At 32.7% G+C, this 20,114-nt stretch overlaps 2 protein-coding genes across 4 annotated transcripts; one reads left to right on the top strand and one right to left on the bottom strand.

Moving 5' to 3' along the window:
- The first annotated feature begins 577 nt into the window (after nt 1-577).
- Nucleotides 578-5,340, top strand: LOC126846012 (zinc finger protein 860-like). 3 transcript variants are annotated; one of them, XM_050585097.1, is made up of 6 exons: nt 578-643; nt 1,636-1,838; nt 2,695-2,829; nt 3,273-3,479; nt 3,664-3,864; nt 4,725-5,340. In XM_050585097.1, exons 2-6 carry the CDS (start codon nt 1,678-1,680, stop codon nt 4,993-4,995), a joined length of 975 nt encoding a protein of 324 aa, XP_050441054.1. In that variant the 5' UTR covers nt 578-643; nt 1,636-1,677; the 3' UTR covers nt 4,996-5,340. The 3 variants fall into 3 exon arrangements, with proteins under 3 accessions (XP_050441054.1, XP_050441053.1, XP_050441056.1); XM_050585096.1 differs by having other exon boundaries at nt 1,636-1,850; XM_050585099.1 differs by lacking the exon at nt 2,695-2,829 and having other exon boundaries at nt 1,636-1,850.
- Nucleotides 5,341-9,104: 3,764 nt separating this feature from the next.
- On the bottom strand, nt 9,105-19,692 carry LOC126846011 (uncharacterized). Its single transcript, XM_050585095.1, has 4 exons — nt 19,360-19,692; nt 11,756-12,481; nt 11,003-11,266; nt 9,105-9,285 (listed from the first exon to the last, which is right to left on the bottom strand). Exons 1-4 carry the CDS (start codon nt 19,371-19,373, stop codon nt 9,105-9,107), a joined length of 1,185 nt encoding a protein of 394 aa, XP_050441052.1. The 5' UTR covers nt 19,374-19,692.
- Nucleotides 19,693-20,114: the final 422 nt, after the last annotated feature.

The raw sequence follows: 20,114 nt of genomic DNA, 5'->3' as shown, positions 1-20,114 counted from the left end.
TGATAAGCCCGCGCTTTTTAATATTTATCTTCACTGTATTCTACCTCCAGCGCGGTTGCCACTGTTATCACATACACACATCATTATCAAGTGTGCGGTAGCGTCTGTAACATAATAATGTATTTACCGTCTCAGACTTACTCAAAGTGACTGATTTGTTTGAAACGGTCTAAAATAGTTGTATGTGAACATATTATAATAAAAAAAAGATTCAGTGCGTGGTTTTATACCTGTCGTTTGACGTTGTTACGGATCAGAGCCTTGACGAACAATCTCATCGCATTGCTGTGTAATAGTAAGTACCGAGTAACATTATGGTTTTATTTATTGATTTTTAACAATTAGATTATTTAGTTTATGGAGTGGGTAATGAACTTAAAACAATTTCAATGTTTTTCATATTTTCGTTGTTATATAACTTATGATGGCCTGCATATCGGTAGCGCGCTCTATAGACAGCGTAACGCGGCGTGACCGCTATGAGCCAGTCGAAAACATACACCGTCGAGTAACCTGTTTATCTATAACCGTGGCTAACACACACGTCATTATCAAAGATTCAGTGCGTGGTTGTATACCTGTCGTTTGACGTGGTTAGGGATCAGAGCCTTGACAAAAAATCTCATCGCATTGCTGTGTATTAGTAAGTACCGAGTAACATTATGGTTTTATTTATTGATTTTTAACAATTAATTAGATTCTGTAGTTTACCGGTTGGGGGGTAATGAATTTTAAACCATTTCAATGTTTTTCATACATTTGTTTGTCGAGTAATTTGACTAGTGGAGTGAGATTTGCCATCATTGGCTGTAGAAACGATAATTGATAAGAAGTCGCGTATAGGTGTACACTGTGGTTTGTTCATTGTGAATTTACTTGTAGTATGAATAATATTTTATTATTATTTGTACTGTTCAAATTGTTCTAGAGTTCCTCTTTATTAATATCTGTAATGTTTTTACTTTACCAATTAAATTAGGTAAATTTCTCAGATTAATATATTATTACAAAGCAATCAAAACTTTGTTATGGCAAAAAAAAGAACATTTATCACAGTGCATTGATTATAAAAATTACAAGTTACGTTTATATGTTCATTTTATAAATCATTTTTTACGTTTAAAACCATTTTAATTTCTTAAACTACATTGTGTGTGTTTTAATTTTGATATCGGTTTAATGTATAAAAATTGTTTTAATGTGTTTACGTGACTTGAATGAGTTTTAATTTCAAACCGTTATAATACCATCTTATTATTAATACTATCTTACTAGATGATAGAAAACTAAGACAAATTTTAGTTCTGAACTACAATACAGAATGGGCTATTAGTATTATTTTCAATGAAAACGATACTATTAGCGCCCGCCCTGTATTAGTGTATAAAACTAAAATTTGTCTATCGGTTTTTTTTTATTAGTAAGATCTTACTCAATCGACTAAAATTTCAATCATCGAATCAATGTTTTGATTTTCTTGAAAAACCTCTAGGCTCTTATTTGGCTTTATTTTGCAAAAAAGTGTGTCTGCACTGGTGTTTTATTTAAATTTGTTTAGACACAGGCTATCATCCTTTTTAATAAAAAAAATTGTTATATCTTGTCCTAATTTTTTAAATACACTTTGTTTTTTAGTTAAACTAGTGAGAATCAGAAATACCAAAAACCAGTACTAAAATGGACGATTATAACGGGACCATGATTAAAATAGAGGAAGACGAGGACGTAAAACAGTATTTCAACGAAGTCTTAGTGAAAATACCTGAGTTGAATCACATTAATGATATACGCAACAATTCTCCGACAAACCATAATGGTTATCAAAAAACAATTGACAAGTATGCATACAAGTAATGTAATTTTTATCCTATCTTTCAGTCATCCCTATGCTTGACGCCCAGTATACGTATTATGACTTTGATAATGCTAACTATGAGAGGATTATTCATAAGTTAGAGAATACTGACTGAAGTAGTGTCTTTAACTCAAAATCGACTGATCAATCTGCTGAATTTTTTCATAAGTTTCTGCTTGATAGTATTTATGAGTGGGTTCATTTACGTATTTAAATAAAATAAAAGCAATGCAATTTAGTCTATATTTTAAACTATTAGATATAGTCTTATTTGTGTTAAATACTTCAATATGGGCTTATTTAAAAAGAATAGGAAAAATTGTGGCGAGCAACAATACAAATTCATCACTGCCCGGAGAGACTAGTGCGATAACTGACCGTACAGGTTTTATGATTATTACAAGCGTATCTGCTCGCGTTGCTTATTTATTTAAATTATATTGTTCAACTCATTATAAATATTTTAATACATTGTAAACCACTTTCACTAAAAGTACATTTATGGCTATAACAAACGACATCAACTATAAACTAACTGTTTTATTATGTCTTATAATAAATAACCTAATTCAAATGAGGGCAGACATTCTATGCCAGCAACATCCTAGGAGTATAGATGGTTATATTAAAACAATTTATCTTAGGATAGTCTGGTTCATATTCAAATAATTGTATACTTTTCCATAACATGAGCAGTTAAATTTACATTTAGTGATAATTATTGTTTTATACACCTACATAATCTTCCCCAACTTCTACAGTCTATGTCTATATTACTACTATTAAAGTTAAACATAGAAGAATCGATACTAATTAAAAAAATGTACTCTATTTTTTAGACTTAATGAAGCAGGAGGTATTAAAATTGAAGTTGGAGAAACGGGCGATTATCATTATAAGTCTATTTTTGAATTAGAAGAAGAAAACAAACAAGGGCAAGAGCAACAAAATACAATCGACGCGAATGAATACGAGTAATACATTTTATAAATAATATCTAATGTAATATGAACATTAGAGTATAATTAACTTTGCCAAAACATCAGTTTGAACTCCATGCAATTTTTTTAATACTAAACAAACATCTAAAGTTGTTAAGCTGTTTTGCTAAACTGCTATTTTGGATGTGGCTTTTCCTTTTAAATTATTACTCGTTTTTAGCTTATTTAAACTTGTTCGTTTTTGGAGCCTAGTACGATAACTAACCATACAGGTTTTATGAGTATTACAAGCGTATCTCCCCGAGTTGCTTATCTAATAAAATACAATGTTGAAAATATTATAAATATTTTAATTTATCGCAAACAAACTTCACTAAAAAGTAATTTTAAAAACAACATCAACTATAAACTTACTGTTTTATTATGTCTTCTTTTTTAGTTATTGTAATTTTTTAAATTATTTTATAATTATTCAGGTATTCTGAATCAAATATCAAAATTGAAGTGGAAACGGATGATAACTACGATACAGTGTTCAAAACTGATAAAGTCGACGAGGGGAACAATGAAATAACTGAAACATTTACAAAAGAAACAAAATCGACCAACATTGAAAAACCCTATAATAGTTGCGTCACACCACAGAACGAACTTCTAAAATCATTTGACGGGAATATTTATAAGTAATTCTTTTTAAAATAAATATTGTAATATTAAATTTAATATTGTGATAATAAAATATCGCACAGTCACCACAAACGAAGAACCGTTTCACTGATAGCGTGTAGTACATCATTCATTAACATGCATTACTCGCTGCTGGTATTATCTATTTTAATTTTGATATTTTAATTAAATCGGTTTTAGTAACAGAGAAGTGTGCAATACAACGGTGGTTAAAGTCGAAGTTGATTTGGTAGATGGACATTATTACGAATCCTTGATTGAAGTTGAAGAAAATGGGCTTTTGTATTTGCAAACGACCGCCCAACGCATACCTCTATCACATAGTGCATATTCATCGACCCAGGAAAGATCTACAAAACAGGTCTTCAATAAAAATATTTTGTAAGGCAATACATATAACATAATAAATTATCACTGGTATATTAAATTTAAAATAAAAGTAGAGTTGCGAGTTAACACCTGAGAGATATTCAAATTTTTTCTTCTTCTTCGTAGTTGACGGCCTTTAAGTCCAAACTGACAAACACATGCCATGCCATCTCTCTCTATCCTGCGCTAGGACTTGCCAATCAGCATCCGGTTCAACCCGCTCCACATCTTTTGACACCTGGTCTTCCCACCTCAACCTTGGTCTACCAAGTGGTCTTACGCCTTTTGGAGAGCCACATAGTACCCTGTGTATAAGGGCGCTTTTTTTTCGCCATGCGTGGCCAGCCCAAAAGAGCCGCCTCTTTGTTATATCGTCGACTATGTTTGGTTTCTGATATGGCTTCCTGATCTTCACATTATGTCTAATTCTCCATTCTCCTGTATTCCTACAAAAGTTCTATACAGTTGTACTTTTAGACTCTTAGACAACAATCTTTTGACTTGAACAGCTTGTCCAATCCAAAATAGCATCTATTGCCTGCCTGTATTCTTGCGTTTATCTCCTCTTGTATTTCATTATTCTGAGTTAAAAGTGTACCTAGGTACTTGAGCTTCTGAACTCTATTACACCGAGAGATATTCAAATTTTTATAGGAATTATTGAATTTGCTTGAATATAGAGTTTCGTAATTGTATCTATCAATTTATCTAGATGATTCAAAATTGAATTCAGTTGGATTTTTTGTAAAACCAACAAATTTACATCTCTCAATCTCTCAAAATAAAAAATTAAGCAGTAATATACAAATGTGAAAAGAATATTACTTTTTTAAACGTTTTTTTTTTTAATTTACCGTTTTGTTTTGTTATAGGGCACACTCTGGTGAGAAGCCCTACAAGTGTGAGTTGTGTTCTAAGCCATTTTCTAAAAAATCTGGCCTAAGAGATCACGAGCGCGTGCACACCAGGGAAAAACCTTATAAGTGTGCTATTTGCTTAAAATCATTTTCACGTAAAAGCTACCTCTCAATACATGGACGAGTACACGCTGGCGAAAAACCCTATAAATGTGCTGTATGTTTTAAGTCGTTTACTGATAAATCATACCTTACAAAACACAACAAACGCGTACACTCTGATTGATTACCCTCAAAAATATGTTTACTCAAGTTTATTTTCTCAATAATCGAAGTTTATAAATTTTAACTTAAAACTATATAGTAATATATTTTTTATTTTATTACTAACATAAAAATGTGTATATGTGCGTTACTTATTTCAATCAATGTTTATTGAAACGTGTTTGTATACTTCTGGAGCAAAATGTATTTTTAATTATATTGTTAGATATTGTGTTTAATCAGTGCACGTTAAATATTGTAAGCTACTAGACACTAGTGTTTGTAATGATTAAACAAAACTACATAATTATAATAATTTTATATAATGACTATTGTAATTTGTTTAAAATATATATGTATACAATTATTTGATAACTTCTTTTATTCCTTTTTTTGTTATCACTTCACAGGCAGTGCCCAAAGTAGAGTAGTAGAATGTATAAAAATATATAAGCTAAGGGTAAATACAAGAGTGAAAGAAAAAAAATATAAATATAAATGTTAATAATAACAATTAAATAAGAAACTATAAAAAAGTAAGACTGTATCTTATCTCGATCGTACAATTTATCTCTTGGGATACGTAGCCAATGAAAATGGTCTTTATTTAGGCGACAAAAAACTTAACATTATTTCTTACAGCCTACTAGTATCCTCGCTAGAATACGAAACGACAGTCTTGTAAAAAGACTTTGAAATAGCATAACGCATTCTACCATCGGTGCCGTCTCAATACTAGACAAGATTGGCCCATTTCTTAAAAAAACAAGTAAACGAGGAATATAAAAATAAAAATAAATTCTGTTTTTTGTCAAGTCTTAAAAACTGTTCTTCTTCTTGGATTTTTCGGCCATCAAGACCTTTCCGTCACACATCTTAAACACTGTTATTTATTTTTAATTTTCAGGGTTACAAAAAGCAAGCATTAGTCGTATCAACTGATGTTGAACACAAATTTAAACTAGCTATTGAACTACAAAACTTGGCCAAAGCTTTGGTATTGGTGAAAGAAGCTTCAAGTCCTCAGAAATGGAGACAACTATCTGAATTGGCTTCGGCGCAAGCCGACTTGGAGTTAGCACAAGAATGTTTACATCAAGCTCAAGTTTAATATATAATATATTTATACAATTATTTGATAACTCCTTTTATTTATTTATTACCAGCTTTCGTCACCTGACGTTGCCCGGATTTAGTTTGCCAGGGCTAAGTAAAATTAATATATATATAATCGGTATAAGTTATACATTAATGAAATGTTTTGAAAAAACATTGAAAAATCATATAATAGTTGCGTGACAGAACAGAACGATCTTTTAAAAACATTTGACGGGAATATATATATACAAGTAATTATTTTTTATATAAATATTGTAACTAAATACCTAAATATAAAGTAATAATAAAATGTCGCACTGTCACTACAAACGAATAATCGATACACTGATAGCACCTAGTACACTTTTCTACCATAACATTCATTACTCGCTTCTCAGCAATATTATATAAAGTTATGTGATCCAGCACACAACTGGATTACATAGTGCACACGCATTAACCCAGTAAGGCAAAGTTTAATTTAATGTAAGTTATCACTTGATTTTTCGTTAAAATAAAGAGATGAAAAAGTTCTTCTTGTTCTGTACATTACATAGTATTTATTATTATTAAAAGTACTGTTCAATAATTCAAAAACTTTTTTTATAAATCTACAGTGTAAGTTTACGTTAAATAATAAGTAATACAAAAAAAAAAAATTAAGTAAATAGAGAGCGCAAGTAAAAAACCTGAACGAATTAATGAATTTGCTGGAAAATAGAGATACGTCTCCAAGTTCTTCTTATATTTTCTAATTGTATTGTTATCTATAATTCTATCTATTTATCCAGATGACTCAAATTTATTAAGGTGCACACTGGGTGAAACCCCAATAAATGTGCCGTAAGTTTTAAGTAATTTACTACAAAATCAAACCTCACAAAACACAACAAACCCGTACACACGGATTGATTACCCCAAAAAATATGTATACTTTAGTTTTTGATAAAGTATCCAAATTATAATCACACGCTATGTTCTGATTTGCGTTTTTCTTAAATTTTCGATCGAGGATAATTTCATGAATAAATATTTATTAGAAATGAGAACCAGATAAAATCGTAGCACTTTATTTATTTGACTTCATTTATTGTTTTGATAACATTATGATAAGACTGTTAGGGTTTTGGGTAAACTATGATTAATTTTCACAACAACTAAGAAGGCACAATTTAACACGTAAGGTCACAAAATAAAAATGATTACATCATTATGATGAGAAAAAACTGTATTGAAAAAGGTAAATCGGAATTTACAAACCGTATAAATCGCTTATCCTACTTGAAAAACGATTTAAAATTTTGATACAATTAAGATAAATTTAAATTTAATAATAACATTATGTTAAAAAAAAACATTTCCATTGAGAAAAACGATTAAATGAAGCTATTACTTGAAAATCAATAGCTTTAAATGACTGTTTTATTACTTTCCTCAACATGGCAAAACTATATTGACTTTCAAAATCCTCAAATAATGTAAAATTATCTTTATCCCAAATAGTATTGTAACGATCTAACATGGACCACCGGTGTGAAAAATACGTTTTAGTGAACTTACCAGTAGTAAAGTTACTTTGGTCGAAAAAAAAATTATTCGAATTTATTTCAATTAGACGTGCCATAACGGTATTTTCAAGCTCTTTGTTTTTTTCCACATCGGCTAACATGGATTCTGATGATGTGTAACGTTCCAGCAGTCTGTGGCCTTTGGATACTTTAACACACAAGTGGTTGAAGAAGGAAGATGGATGTTTCGTAAATAAAGTTAATACTTTCAATTAAAAATAGGTAATATATGTATTACAATATAAGCATTAAGTTGATACACAGATAATGAAAATAAGTGCTTGTTGCAGGTATGTCATAATACACAGCCAAGAACACTTCTGAGGTGCTGTGGTGAAACGGCTGGTATTTACGCAAAATGTCCATCCGGTTCGAGTGGAAGGAGTCCTTCGAATCCCCGCCTCGGTGACCTTTTCTCAGTTGTGCAAGCGTTAATCCGGGTTGTTGGTGAATGGCCAAGTTGTCTTCTGCTAAGTGCCTAACATTGTCGGATAGATACAATTTATGTGTTTGTTTGTGCGTTTTTACAATCTTTCAGTTGTACAAAATATATAATTTGCATAAATAAATTGGCTTTTACAATTTATAATTTGGATTTTACAATTTATGACGTTGTTTACATTTTGGTTATATACAAAGTATAGAATAACTCCTTTCGGTCGTACACATATTAGTATTCAAGGAGAAATCGGTCATGACGTAAACATGGCTGGACTTAGTAACCCATTACACTTCTCTCCCCTAAGAAAGATGTTTTGTACATTTATGGATAAAACATCTTTGACAATACTCAATTACATGCCTGTGTATCATTTACATATCGTTAAAATTACAATGGTTTTTTTTTTTAAAAGTTATACATTATATGGTTATACATTTGGATACATAGTGAATATATAGGTTAATAGTTAGTTTTACATATAGTTTAGTTTTTTTTTTTTAAAACATTCAAAATTAGTGGTTAGTATATAGGTTAGTATTACAATATATCTTATTTCTTATTATTTTTTTCAATTACAATTACAATATACTTTTTTTTTCATTAAAGTACAATACAATATATATATATTTTTTTTCATAGCACAATATATTTTTTTTTTTAAATTGACATTATAATATTTTTAAAATACAATTACAATTTATTACCTTAGATAATATCTTCAGTTAATTTAGAATCTATGATAAAAGCATCTTTCTCTCTCTATAATTTTGACTGAGTTATAATCTTATTAATTATTATTAATCACAATCTGACGTCGGTTTGTGTCCTTGAGCTCGGTGTGAGAAAAGACAAGTCCTGCCTTTCCTAGAACCATGGGGAACAACACGTCCGTCTTCATTAAATGAGGTACGAGTAATTTTCTTTAAATAAATAAGGAAGGGTGGACTTAATCAAGACAGGGCCATACCAGTTCGGTGTGAAGAGAGACAAGTCCTGTCCCCCTTAGAACTTTTTAGGCATAGCCTAGTCTATGATCTCGTCCACTTCATAATCCATATTAGGTAGTTCCCCCGTAATTTGTGATATTAAATAGTCTCTGTCTTGGACAGCTATGACTAATGCCATGCTAACGTTGTAGGGTCGTAAATTATTAAAACGATTTCTAAATGTAGTTTTAACTTGTTTTTCGACACTTTTAAGAAATCTAATGGGGAAATTGAATGTATTAGCCTCTACTAATATGTCCCAAAGTGTTCGTCTTCTTTTATAAATAGTGCAGTTTTCAAAGGCTATTCTTAGTATGCTAATAAAATACTTTGTTACATCTGTTACATTTTCATGTTCAAAAAATGTATCTAATAGGTTATCCCCCTCTATGGCCGCGATAACGAGTGCCATTGAAATGTTATATGGTCGTAACGACCCATAAAGTTCCCTCATTAAATTTGTAATATCCTTTTCACTGCTTTTCAAATACTGCTTATCAAATTTTATAATTAATTCTGAATTTACTTCAGCTATTATGGTTTTCAATGTGTGTCTGGGTGCAAGATGGTTAGTGCAATTGTTTAAAGCACAATTTATGATTTTTTTCATAAAGACTATACGGGGATTGCTCGTACTCATTATGTCTAATGTACTAATGCTAATGTAGGTAGGAAAGTTTTCCATTCACCTAGAACATTAAAACATATATTTTTAGAATTTAAATGTTAGTAATACTTATGCTACTTATTTCGTAATGTTAGTTATGTTTTTTTTTTTCTTTTTTTTGTTTTTCTTTTTTCTTAAACTAGGCATGTCCTTAATTAATCTGTAAAATCTAATTGGCCTTAACTTTCTAATAATATAGTTCAAAACACAGCGAGAAGCCACCGTGTCAAAAACTGGATCATGAAAGTTCATGTGGGGGGAGTGTGTTTCTATACACGTTAATTCGTGAGCTTCCCTTAGGTTCAGATCCCTTCCTCCCTTCTTTACCTCCCCTAGAAACTCATCGTAATAGATTTTTCCGGTCACCATGTTTAGCAACTTTAAATTGAACCGCCCGTCATTGTTATTATCCCAGGCGGTCATATTCAAGTATTTATAGACATTTTTCAGTCCCATTTGCTGTAATATTTTGTAGTCATGGTTACCGTTCCAAAATACTACGATGGGTTTCCTTGAACCTTTGTGGATATACTTTGAGATGGAGGATAAATTCATCGTTGAGGGTCCCTTTTGACACAGTCCTTTATTTAGCTCGTTTAATAACGAGCCAAACGCTGGTTTCGTTGCCTTAAATCTATTGCACTGTCGAGTAAGCGATCTGAGTTCCTGGTCTGTAGCCTGTCGTGGCGCACAATTCGTGGTTACCACTACCGGAAATCCCGATAGCTTCACTGGGTCATTATTCTTGTGCGTTGACAACAGGCAGCCCGACACAGTGACATATTCACTGTTGGCTTTCGGCAGAAACTCGAAATCGGCTACTATGATCTTTATGTTTGCGCTAAAACAGGTTTCATTACATTACTACAGATATAACGTCATACGTATATTAGTCGTCCTTCACCATGATTTTTCTTATATATATATTTAAATATTTATATATCTCTACTTGCTACTTGTTATTTTGTTGCTTAATATTTTATAAAGGTATTTCCTCTCCCGCGCGCACGGCTTGTCCAATCCTATTGGCTCGTGCTCGTCTTAAGCGGTTATACTGTAGTATATCATTTATATATAATACTACTAGAATTATTATTAAGTTAGCTATGCTGAGACCTAACAAAACGTATTCATATATACTTTGTATAAATGGTACATGAAAAATATCGGCTTCTGCTTCGAGTTGTCTTGTTGACTTCCCGTTAGTTAAAAGATCACTAATTGAACGAGCTTGTGTGTGAAAGGCATTTAAAAAGTGGTTATTAAACCTTGAACTCAAATATGTTGGTTCAGGCATGGTGATATTAGCAATAAAATCATTATATCCTTCAGAAATAATTTCTTTTCCTGGTATTAATACATCTTGATCGCTGTAGGCTCTACAAGACGAATTTAAACTTAGTATCCCATTATTTTCTAATTGTATCCGCTCTGCGGGGTGATCCCCACAGGCCATAAAAATGGTCTCTCCAGGTGAGATATAAAGCCATTTATTTTTATTTGTAAATTTATAGAAAATAGTACTGGATATTCTGTTATAAAGGATTTTGCAATTACTAGGAACAATTCTTTGTTGTTTTAATAGTAAAAGCTCACAAACTTGCAAATTGCTGTAAGCATGGAGTGGATATAATTCGTCACATAGTAAGAAATTTGAGCTTCGTTTACAGTTTAACTGATCAATTTTTTCGAATGTCGAATATCGTTCATGATTGTTTGTTACAGCGATATAGTGAAATTTTGGCTTAATATACATACAAGTCTGGTTATTACAAATTGGCAAAGGAACAATGTGATACAAAAGTAGCCGATCTTTTAAAATTACGGGCAAGTTTATTTTAAATACAATTTTCCCATCAGCATAATAAATAATAATTTGTGACAATCTAATTGTTTCAGCTAAGTGATCAAGACTAGTATCAAACGGAAGCTGAGTATTTGATTCCAATTGGTTTGCTATAAAAACAAATTGCGTCTGAAGTTCGTCAATACTTATTAAACTAGAATGAAGTTGACCTAACCGTGCTAATTGTAGTATTTCAAATATGAGATTAGATTCATAAATGTATTGTGATAATAACAATTCAATTTCAGCGACATTACCTAATCGGAATAATTCCATCATCCCTGTGGTAAAGATATCGGAAGGTGGTTTTATTTGTGGTGGCAAAGTTTGACCAGGTTTAACATTCTGTGATATTTTAAATACCCTAGTATTTTGCGGCAAGGCTGTTTCGCCTCCGTCTAGATAATTCTTTATAAGAGATTCGGATTTTTCTAAGCATGTATCGCTACAAAGCCCAAAGATGGTCTTAGCTGTTTTCGCCAAAACTGACCACGGTATAGCACGTCGATTTTTGACTTTAGTATGCCCTACAGCTTTTAGACTTAAATCTATTTTTCGCCCAACTTCTTCGCGAATAAAATCTATTTTATCTACTATAAAGGCACATCGCTGTGATAGAGTTTTATCAGTAGTAGTTACATTATTTATTGAATTCCATTCAAAGGTGCGATTATCATAATTTTTACAATATTCTTTTAATTCGGTAATACGTAGTTTTAATTGGTCTGAATTAGTATTATAATAGCTTAAATCTAGATATGCGGTAAAATCGTAAGTTGTTTGTTGAACTCTCATTTGTCCCAAACTTTCATACAGTAAACCCGCAGTGGTTAACAGTCTGTCATCTTGATAAGGCGTGGTTGACTTAACAAGTCGTACTATAAATAGTAGTGGTATTGTGCTGAAATTTTAATCGAATTCTTTTATTATTATAGTGATCAAAACAAAATTTGACACAATAAGAATTGATTCACAATTTTTTTTCATTGGAACAAAAATACAGGTAAAAAGATTATTTTCTAGGAATGGGAATTAAGTAATTAGATAGTGGAACATTATTTATTAGCTTTTTCCGTTTGTCCAAGTGATTGAAAAGAAATGATATAACAATGCGTTAAAAGACATTTTTTATAGAACCCCTTGTTTAAAATTATATAAAATGCCCTAAATGTTTTGGAACCGTAGTCGTAATTTTACGTTTTTTTTTTTTTTTAAGCAATGTACCTGTTATACAGAAGATACCAAACGTTTATAATACTTGAATATTACAGTACATTTCTCAATGAACTGGCCTGCCCTTTCTATTCGTTGTAAGCGGTTTAAACTGGTCGTGTGTGTTACGTGTGTCACCAAAAACGGTTTGAGTACAATGTGACAACGTTGTAACACCCCAAAAGGAATGCGGTTTTTATTGTCGACCTTCCGTTGGTCCAGCGTGCACCTGTCTTAAGAGTATCGTGATGAAATCGCCCTACACAGGTTTTCGATTCCCGCCGCGTTTAGTATGCGTCCCGCCATATTCTTGTATCGTTGTTAGTATTATTTCAAACGTTTGTGTTGCTTTAATATAAAATTTTACATTTTATATTTTCTTTTAAGTTATATTTTAAGTTATATAATTATTAATATGTATTAATGTATTTCAGAAAATTAAATAATACCAATAACGTTAAAGTAACAGCATAATATAAAATAACTCATATTTAAAATATGCGTCAGGCGTCATTACGCCATTTTTTTTCATTATTATTTTTTTTTAAATAAAATAAATCATAGACCTACTCGGGGAGACAAATCGCACACCGAATTCTGGTTTTACTAAAGAACTTGTTTTATATTCATCATGGCGAAACAACTACAGGTTAGTGAAAGCTATTTTATTTATGTGCAGTGTTTTTTTTTAGTGAACTAAAAGTGTTTTCTCTTTTTTTTTTATTAATTTGATTTAAAAGTGCAATATTATAGAAACATGGCAGTCTTAGTATTACTCTTCTTCATCGGAACTATGACTGAAATATTTCTTTACATTATTTAAATGAACAACCACGTGTTTATTTCCCCGTAATATCTGTACATTGTGGGACCCTATTACTTCTGTTACCTTATATGGTCCTTTCCAAAGTGGAGCTAATTTATTTCTTTGAGTATGATCCATTAACAAAACGTCGTCTCCCACCTCTAATTCTATTGGATTAATTTTCTTATCGTAGCGTTCCTTTGACTCTACCTTTTTCTTTATTAAATTTTCCCTAGCTATTTTATGAGCTACTTGCATACGCTGCTTTAAATCAAAATAGTAATCATCATAATTATAACGAGGTTCTGGTTCGCGCTGTAATTTAAAAGGTATTTCTATAGATCTACCATATACCAATTGATACGGGCTATAGTTAGTCGACGTATGCACAGTATTATTGTAAACAAAGATAGCGTACATTATATTTTTATCCCAATCATCTAAGTTCTTATTTGAATAAGCACGCAGATATTCTGCTAAGTTCCTGTGGAGCGTCTCAAGCGAGCCAAGCGACATCGCGTGATGAGCTGAAGCTTGAGCTTTATCTATATTTAGCAACTTGCATACTCTGAGCAAAAGTTTTTGATAAGAAATCCGTTCCTTGATCGGTTAAAATTCGTTCTGGAAGTCCATGTAAACACACAAAATGTATTACAAGTGCTTCTGCGACCGTATTAGCTTTGTGGTCGGGTAGGGGAATGCCAAGGCAAATTTAGTAAGGTCGTCTTTGATCGATAAAAGATAATTGTTGCCTAAGTCAGTGGTTCGCATAGGACCGACTATATCTAATTGAATGGTCTGGAAAGCTCGTGAACTTGTACTAGTAATAGCAAGAGGTTGTTTAACGTGGTGGTTCGATATTTTGTTGCGTTGGCAAGAATCGCATTTTTTAATATACTCTTTTACTTCCTTTTTAAGCCCCTTCCAGTTAAAATAGTGCTTTATTTTTTTAATCGTCTGATTCACGCCTAAATGGCCACCAGCAAGCTTTGAGTCATGATATTGCGCAAAAATAGTACGTTTTTCTTCCGGTGTAAACTCTACGCGTGAACAAATAATAATATTTATGTCGGTATCACGGAAAACATACCGTATCATTGACCTCACGTGTGACCAGTCTACGTCGTCATCATGTCCTAATTTATTCATGGCTAGTTTGTTTAAGTTGTTTTCTTCACAGAACTGCCGTAATGCTACTAACGATAAAAACAGGTTTTCACACGTCGTTACCTGCTGATCGCGTGTTTTCGTTATTAAAAATATAATGTACCGGTCGCTATTTTTTATGAAAGTCGTTTCTCCAATATCACCGGCCTGTACGTTTTGGTCGGCTCCGAATTTCTGTTTTAACTGGTAGTTAATACCGGTTCTAAAATTAAATTGCTTCGCGATCTCTGACACTATGTGATATTCGTCGGGTGCGTCTATTAATTCCCCCGTTACTTCGGATACATTTTTATTAGTAATCAACTGTGTTTCAAATTTTTCAAGGAAAACTGGGTACGTTAAGTCTTTAACTTCCGTAATGCTGTATACTCGGCTTAGCGCGTCTACGTTCGAATTTTGTACTCCCGGCTTATAACGTATTTCATAATCGTATTCTTCTAATAATATTCGCCAACGGGCTAACTTTGATAAAGGGTCTTTTAAGTTAAAGAGCCACTGCAAAGCTCTGTGATCTGAATATATTGTGAACTTTCGTCCATAGAGATAAGGCCTGAACGTTTTTACCCCAAATACTATTGCTAAACATTCGAGTTCGGTTGTTGAGTAGTTACTCTCACTTTTATTTAAAGTCCTAGAGGCATATGCTATAGGCTTTTCTTCTTTAGGCTCCCCCTGTGACAATATAGCTGCCAATCCCTTTAAACTAGCATCCGTAGTTAATATAAATGGCCTAGTAAAATCTGGGTATTGCAAAACGGGTTCTGAACATAGCGCGTTTTTTAATGTATCAAATGCCTCCTGACAACTTTCTGTCCATACAAATTTTACCCCTTTTCTTAATAGATTAGTTAATGGTTTTGCAATGCTACTATATTTATCAATAAATTTTCTATAGAAACCTGAGAGACCTAAAAAGCTCTTAATTTCTTTTGGCGTTCTGGGGACAGGAAAGTTTAGAACCGCTTGGACCTTCGATTGGTCCGGACGAATACCATCAGCTGAAATAACATGCCCGAGGAATACACATTCCCTTTGAATAAAATGGCATTTATCTGGCTGAATCTTTAAATTATGCTGTCTTAACCGATCGAAAACGTCACGTAGCTTAGAGTTATGCTCGGTGAGCGTACTCGAATACACGATAATATCATCCATGTACAGTAATGCCTTAAGTCCTATTAGCCCTGATAGTACTGTAGCCATAAGACGTGAAAAGGTCAAAGGGCTTCCTTTTAAACCCATAACTGTCCGAGTAAAAATCATGTGTCTCGCTCCGTGTCTGGAGTTCATTACGGTGAATCCAGTGAGTTCCCGTGACGCTTCTGATAAGGGAATTTGATAAAATCCCGAGGCTAAATCTAGGACGCTAAAAATCTGACTTCGGCCTAATTGGTCAAGTATCTCGGTAATATTAGGTATCGGATAAAATTCATCTAACGTAACAGCATTTAACCCCCGAAAATCAACTACTATACGGTACTTTTGAATCCCACTAGCGTCTAACTTTTTCTTTACTAACAACAGTGGTGAATTCCAAGGAGAGAAGCTTTCCTGTATTATCCCGTCCTGTTCCATTTGCGATACCTGTCTACTTATTTCTTCTTGCTGCGCGAAAGGCAATCTATACGGTCTTAGGTACACGGGCTTTTGATCTGGTTTTATTCTAATTTCGTGTTCTATTGTATTAGTACAAGTTAATTTATCTCCCTCTAAATGAAATATATCTGCATAATCCCCACATATTCCTAAAATAGTTTCTTTTTCCTCAGCGTTCATATGATCGCTCCTAATTAATGTTTTAATCTTATTGATTCTGTCTTCTTCGATATTTTCTACATTAATATTGTAAATACTATAACTGGTTTGTCCTTCATAAGTTATTTTACTTAAATCGTGTCTACTTAAACATGTCTCGGTTTCCCGATATTTAATAGTCCTACTATAAACCCACCATCCTTGACAAGAGAAATCGCGCTGCTACAATATACGTCCCTAACCAATTCTTGTTTATTTATTAATATCTCCTGCCCGTCCAAATCAGCTATTGGTACTGTTATGACCGTCTCTGACCTCGGCTGCAATATTATACAGTCGTTATTATTCTTGGCTACCTGCCTACTTTTTGTATCGGTTAGTTTCGCGCTACCGACATTGTTTATTATCCTGTCATCTAAATGAAACTTATTACAGATGCTTTTTACTAATTTATTTCCATTACTATCATTATGAGCCCCGTCTGTATCGACTAAATCCGTGTTCTGTGACCCAATACATTCCAATGTCGTGTTTTCTACATTTATATCCCCTGCGTCATTCGCATTTAAATCTATTTTACTACATTTGTCATTTATTTCATCATAACTAATATTTATATCTTTTTCATTCTTACCCAAAGCAAAATGTTCAATATTATTCGCCGCTTGATGCGAACATGATACACCCTGGCGTAATCCATTATCATTATAATTATTTTTTCAATTTTTCCTGCTAAGGGGAATTCAACTATATCCTCACTTAATCTATTCCTACTGGCTATATTCCCATCAACTACATTTTCATTAATTATACTCCCATTGACTATACACTCGTCAATTATTTGTTCCCCGTTAACCATTAAAATACTCTTGGTATCTGTTTCACCTAACATATTTTCCCCAATTACATTACTATCCATATTCAAATTTTCTTCATTTAATACTTCATTATTCCCAACTATACCTAATTCTTTTTCATTTTCTAAAATATCATTTTTCCCATTTTGCTTACTATTTTCGCCTAAAACATCATCATCATTATCATTTATCAAAAGAACATTATTACCCATATCTATCACCGTGTGATTTTCAGTAAGGAATTTTTCCCCCAAAATACCATCTTCCTGCATTATACAATTGTTACCTACTAAATTAAATTCTGTATATATTTCCTTATTATTAATTATTATCGGAATAACTATAGTACCATACGTTGGTATAATTTTCTCATGAATTCCCTTAAGATAAACCCTTTTTAATTCGTTAACCATAATATCATCTTTTACCGTGCTAATTTTTAAAATATTAATCTGAGAGCCAGTATCGACTAGCAACTGAAAATTATCGTTTTTGCTAGCGTTACTATTACAAAAAATATGCTTATTTATCATTGTCGTTCGGGTGATTCTGAAACAGTCTGAGATTCCACGGCTATTTGCCTCACGACGCGCGTCCCGTGACTCGCGGTCGGTTCCTGAAAATTTTCTGCTTTAATCGCGACGTTCCCCATATTTGCACGTTTCGCGTCATTTTCCCTTTTATAGCAAACAGACTCCCCGTGCCCGATTTTGCCACAATAATTACAGACAATAGGACCCGCATTATTCGAATTAAAATTTCCCGTTTGATAATTAGTATTTTGCCTATTTTGCTGAGGTGGAGGTCTATTATTATTATTGCCATTGTTAGTGTTTAATCTACAATTATAGGATAAATGACCTATTTGGTTGCAAATCCTACAACGTCTATTATCTTCATTAGGACGATTACCATTAAAATTGTTACCCCGATTATTATTATTATTGCCATTATTCCTTGGTGACTGAAAACCCCTATTCCCGTTGTTATTTTGACCCGTATTAAAATTATTCCCTGCGTTTTGCGATTTAAACATATCCTGTACCCCTCTATAAGTGATCAAGTCCTTTTCGGCTAGGACTGCGGTTTGCATAGCACTATCAAGTGTAAGAGGATTTTTAGTTTTAACTTCAAATTTAAGTTGTTCATTTAACCCATTAATATAACTAACCAGAGCCTGTGTTTTTACATTTTCATTTATAATTTTCGCGTCTTCTTTTGATTTTCCCGCAGCTAAAGCGTTACATAATTTTTGATAAACTTCATCTACCCGTTCATTATAACTATTAACTGTTTCATTTTTGTTCATTCTTATTATATTTAATTGAATTTGTAAATTAGCCGCTGCAAAAGGTGTTTCAAACGCGTCAAGCAAAGATTTTTTCAACTCCTCCCATGATGCTAAAGTTTTATATTTAGTACAATTAAATGCACGGCCCGTAAGCTTGGTGCTTATAACCATTTTTAACAAAAGCGGTATTTGATCGGCATTAACTGAATTAATTATTGCCTCACATGCATTTAAAAATTGATAAATATCCGTTTCACCGGAGTATTTAGGAGTTAAATGTAACGCGTCCGTTAAACTTAAAGTGGGAGTTGAAGACATCGTTGCTTGATTAGTTTCTACTTCTGGTGTATTAGCCGTAGTTGCTGTGTTAGTTTCTTTTGCCCTAGATTTTGTTTTCCTAACCGTTTGTAGTTCAACATGCACTACACCTAGTGTACTCCTAGTTAATCGCCTATCTGCTTCCCTAAGTGTTATGTTCAAAAGGTCTATCGGGTCGGTTTCAGATTCCTGATCAATAATAATAGAACTACTGTTACTGTCGTCTAAATTAATTAAATCAATTTCATTAGATTCTAACGTAACCTCAGATAAATCTAATTCTTTCTTAACGTGAGAAGTGTCTAACTGCTTATTATTACTCATACAATCAACTTAATTAACTTATTTATATCCTTATATTATAGATTACTCACAACAGAGCGTTCATTTTTGAGTCGTCTGGTCGTGTCAAAGAGCGTTGAAGAGCAAGAAGGCTGGAATTTCTTCAATTGGTCTTCGGTGTGATGTTGCAATCAGTCCCGCCTTTGACAATCGTACCGTATCTGCGCCAGTGTAAAGTTCCAGCAGTCTGTGGCCTTTGGATACTTTAACACACAAGTGGTTGAAGAAGGAAGATGGATGTTTCGTAAATAAAGTTAATACTTTCAATTAAAAATAGGTAATATATGTATTACAATATAAGCATTAAGTTGATACACAGATAATGAAAATAAGTGCTTGTTGCAGGTATGTCATAATACACAGCCAAGAACACTTCTGAAGGTGCTGTGGTGAAACGGCTGGTATTTACGCAAAATGTCCATCCGGTTCGAGTGGAGGGAGTCCTTCGGATCCCCGCCTCGGTGACCTTTTCTCAGTTGTGCAAGCGTTAATCCGGGTTGTTGGTGAATGGCCAAGTTGTCTTCTGCTAAGTGCCTAACATTGTCGGATAGATACAATTTATGTGTTTGTTTGTGCGTTTTTACAATCTTTCAGTTGTACAAAATATATGATTTGCATAAATAAATTGGCTTTTACAATTTATAATTTGGATTTTACAATTTATGACGTTGTTTACATTTTGGTTATATACAAAGTATAGAATAACTCCTTTCGGTCGTACACATATTAGTATTCAAGGAGAAATCGGTCATGACGTAAACATGGCTGGACTTAGTAACCCATTACA

This window comes from Adelges cooleyi, unplaced genomic scaffold (genome assembly GCF_023614345.1).
Source record: "Adelges cooleyi isolate 19-005CV unplaced genomic scaffold, UGA_ACOO_1.1 ACOO_flye_CR_arks_rails_tigmint_CR_PRNA_813, whole genome shotgun sequence".
NCBI classification, from domain to species: domain Eukaryota; kingdom Metazoa; phylum Arthropoda; class Insecta; order Hemiptera; family Adelgidae; genus Adelges; species Adelges cooleyi.
The sequence above is the reverse complement of the archived record's forward strand: the minus strand, read 5'-3'. Positions and strand labels throughout refer to the sequence as shown.

Bases quoted from the DNA above. Each gene is read 5' to 3' on its own strand.
- LOC126846012 (XM_050585096.1), top strand. From the start codon at position 1,678: ATGGACGATTATAACGGGACCATGATTAAAATAGAGGAAGACGAGGAC. The intron at 2,830-3,272 runs GTAATACATTTT...ATAATTATTCAG, and splicing joins ATCGACGCGAATGAATACGA to GTATTCTGAATCAAATATCA. The intron at 3,865-4,724 runs GTAAGGCAATAC...GTTTTGTTATAG, and splicing joins GTCTTCAATAAAAATATTTT to GGCACACTCTGGTGAGAAGC.
- LOC126846011 (XM_050585095.1), bottom strand. The intron at 11,267-11,755 runs GTTAGGTCAACT...CCTTTATAACAG, and splicing joins GAAATACTACAATTAGCACG to AATATCCAGTACTATTTTCT. The intron at 9,286-11,002 runs GTTTAATAACCA...TTTCCCCATTAG, and splicing joins CCAACATATTTGAGTTCAAG to ATTTCTTAAAAGTGTCGAAA.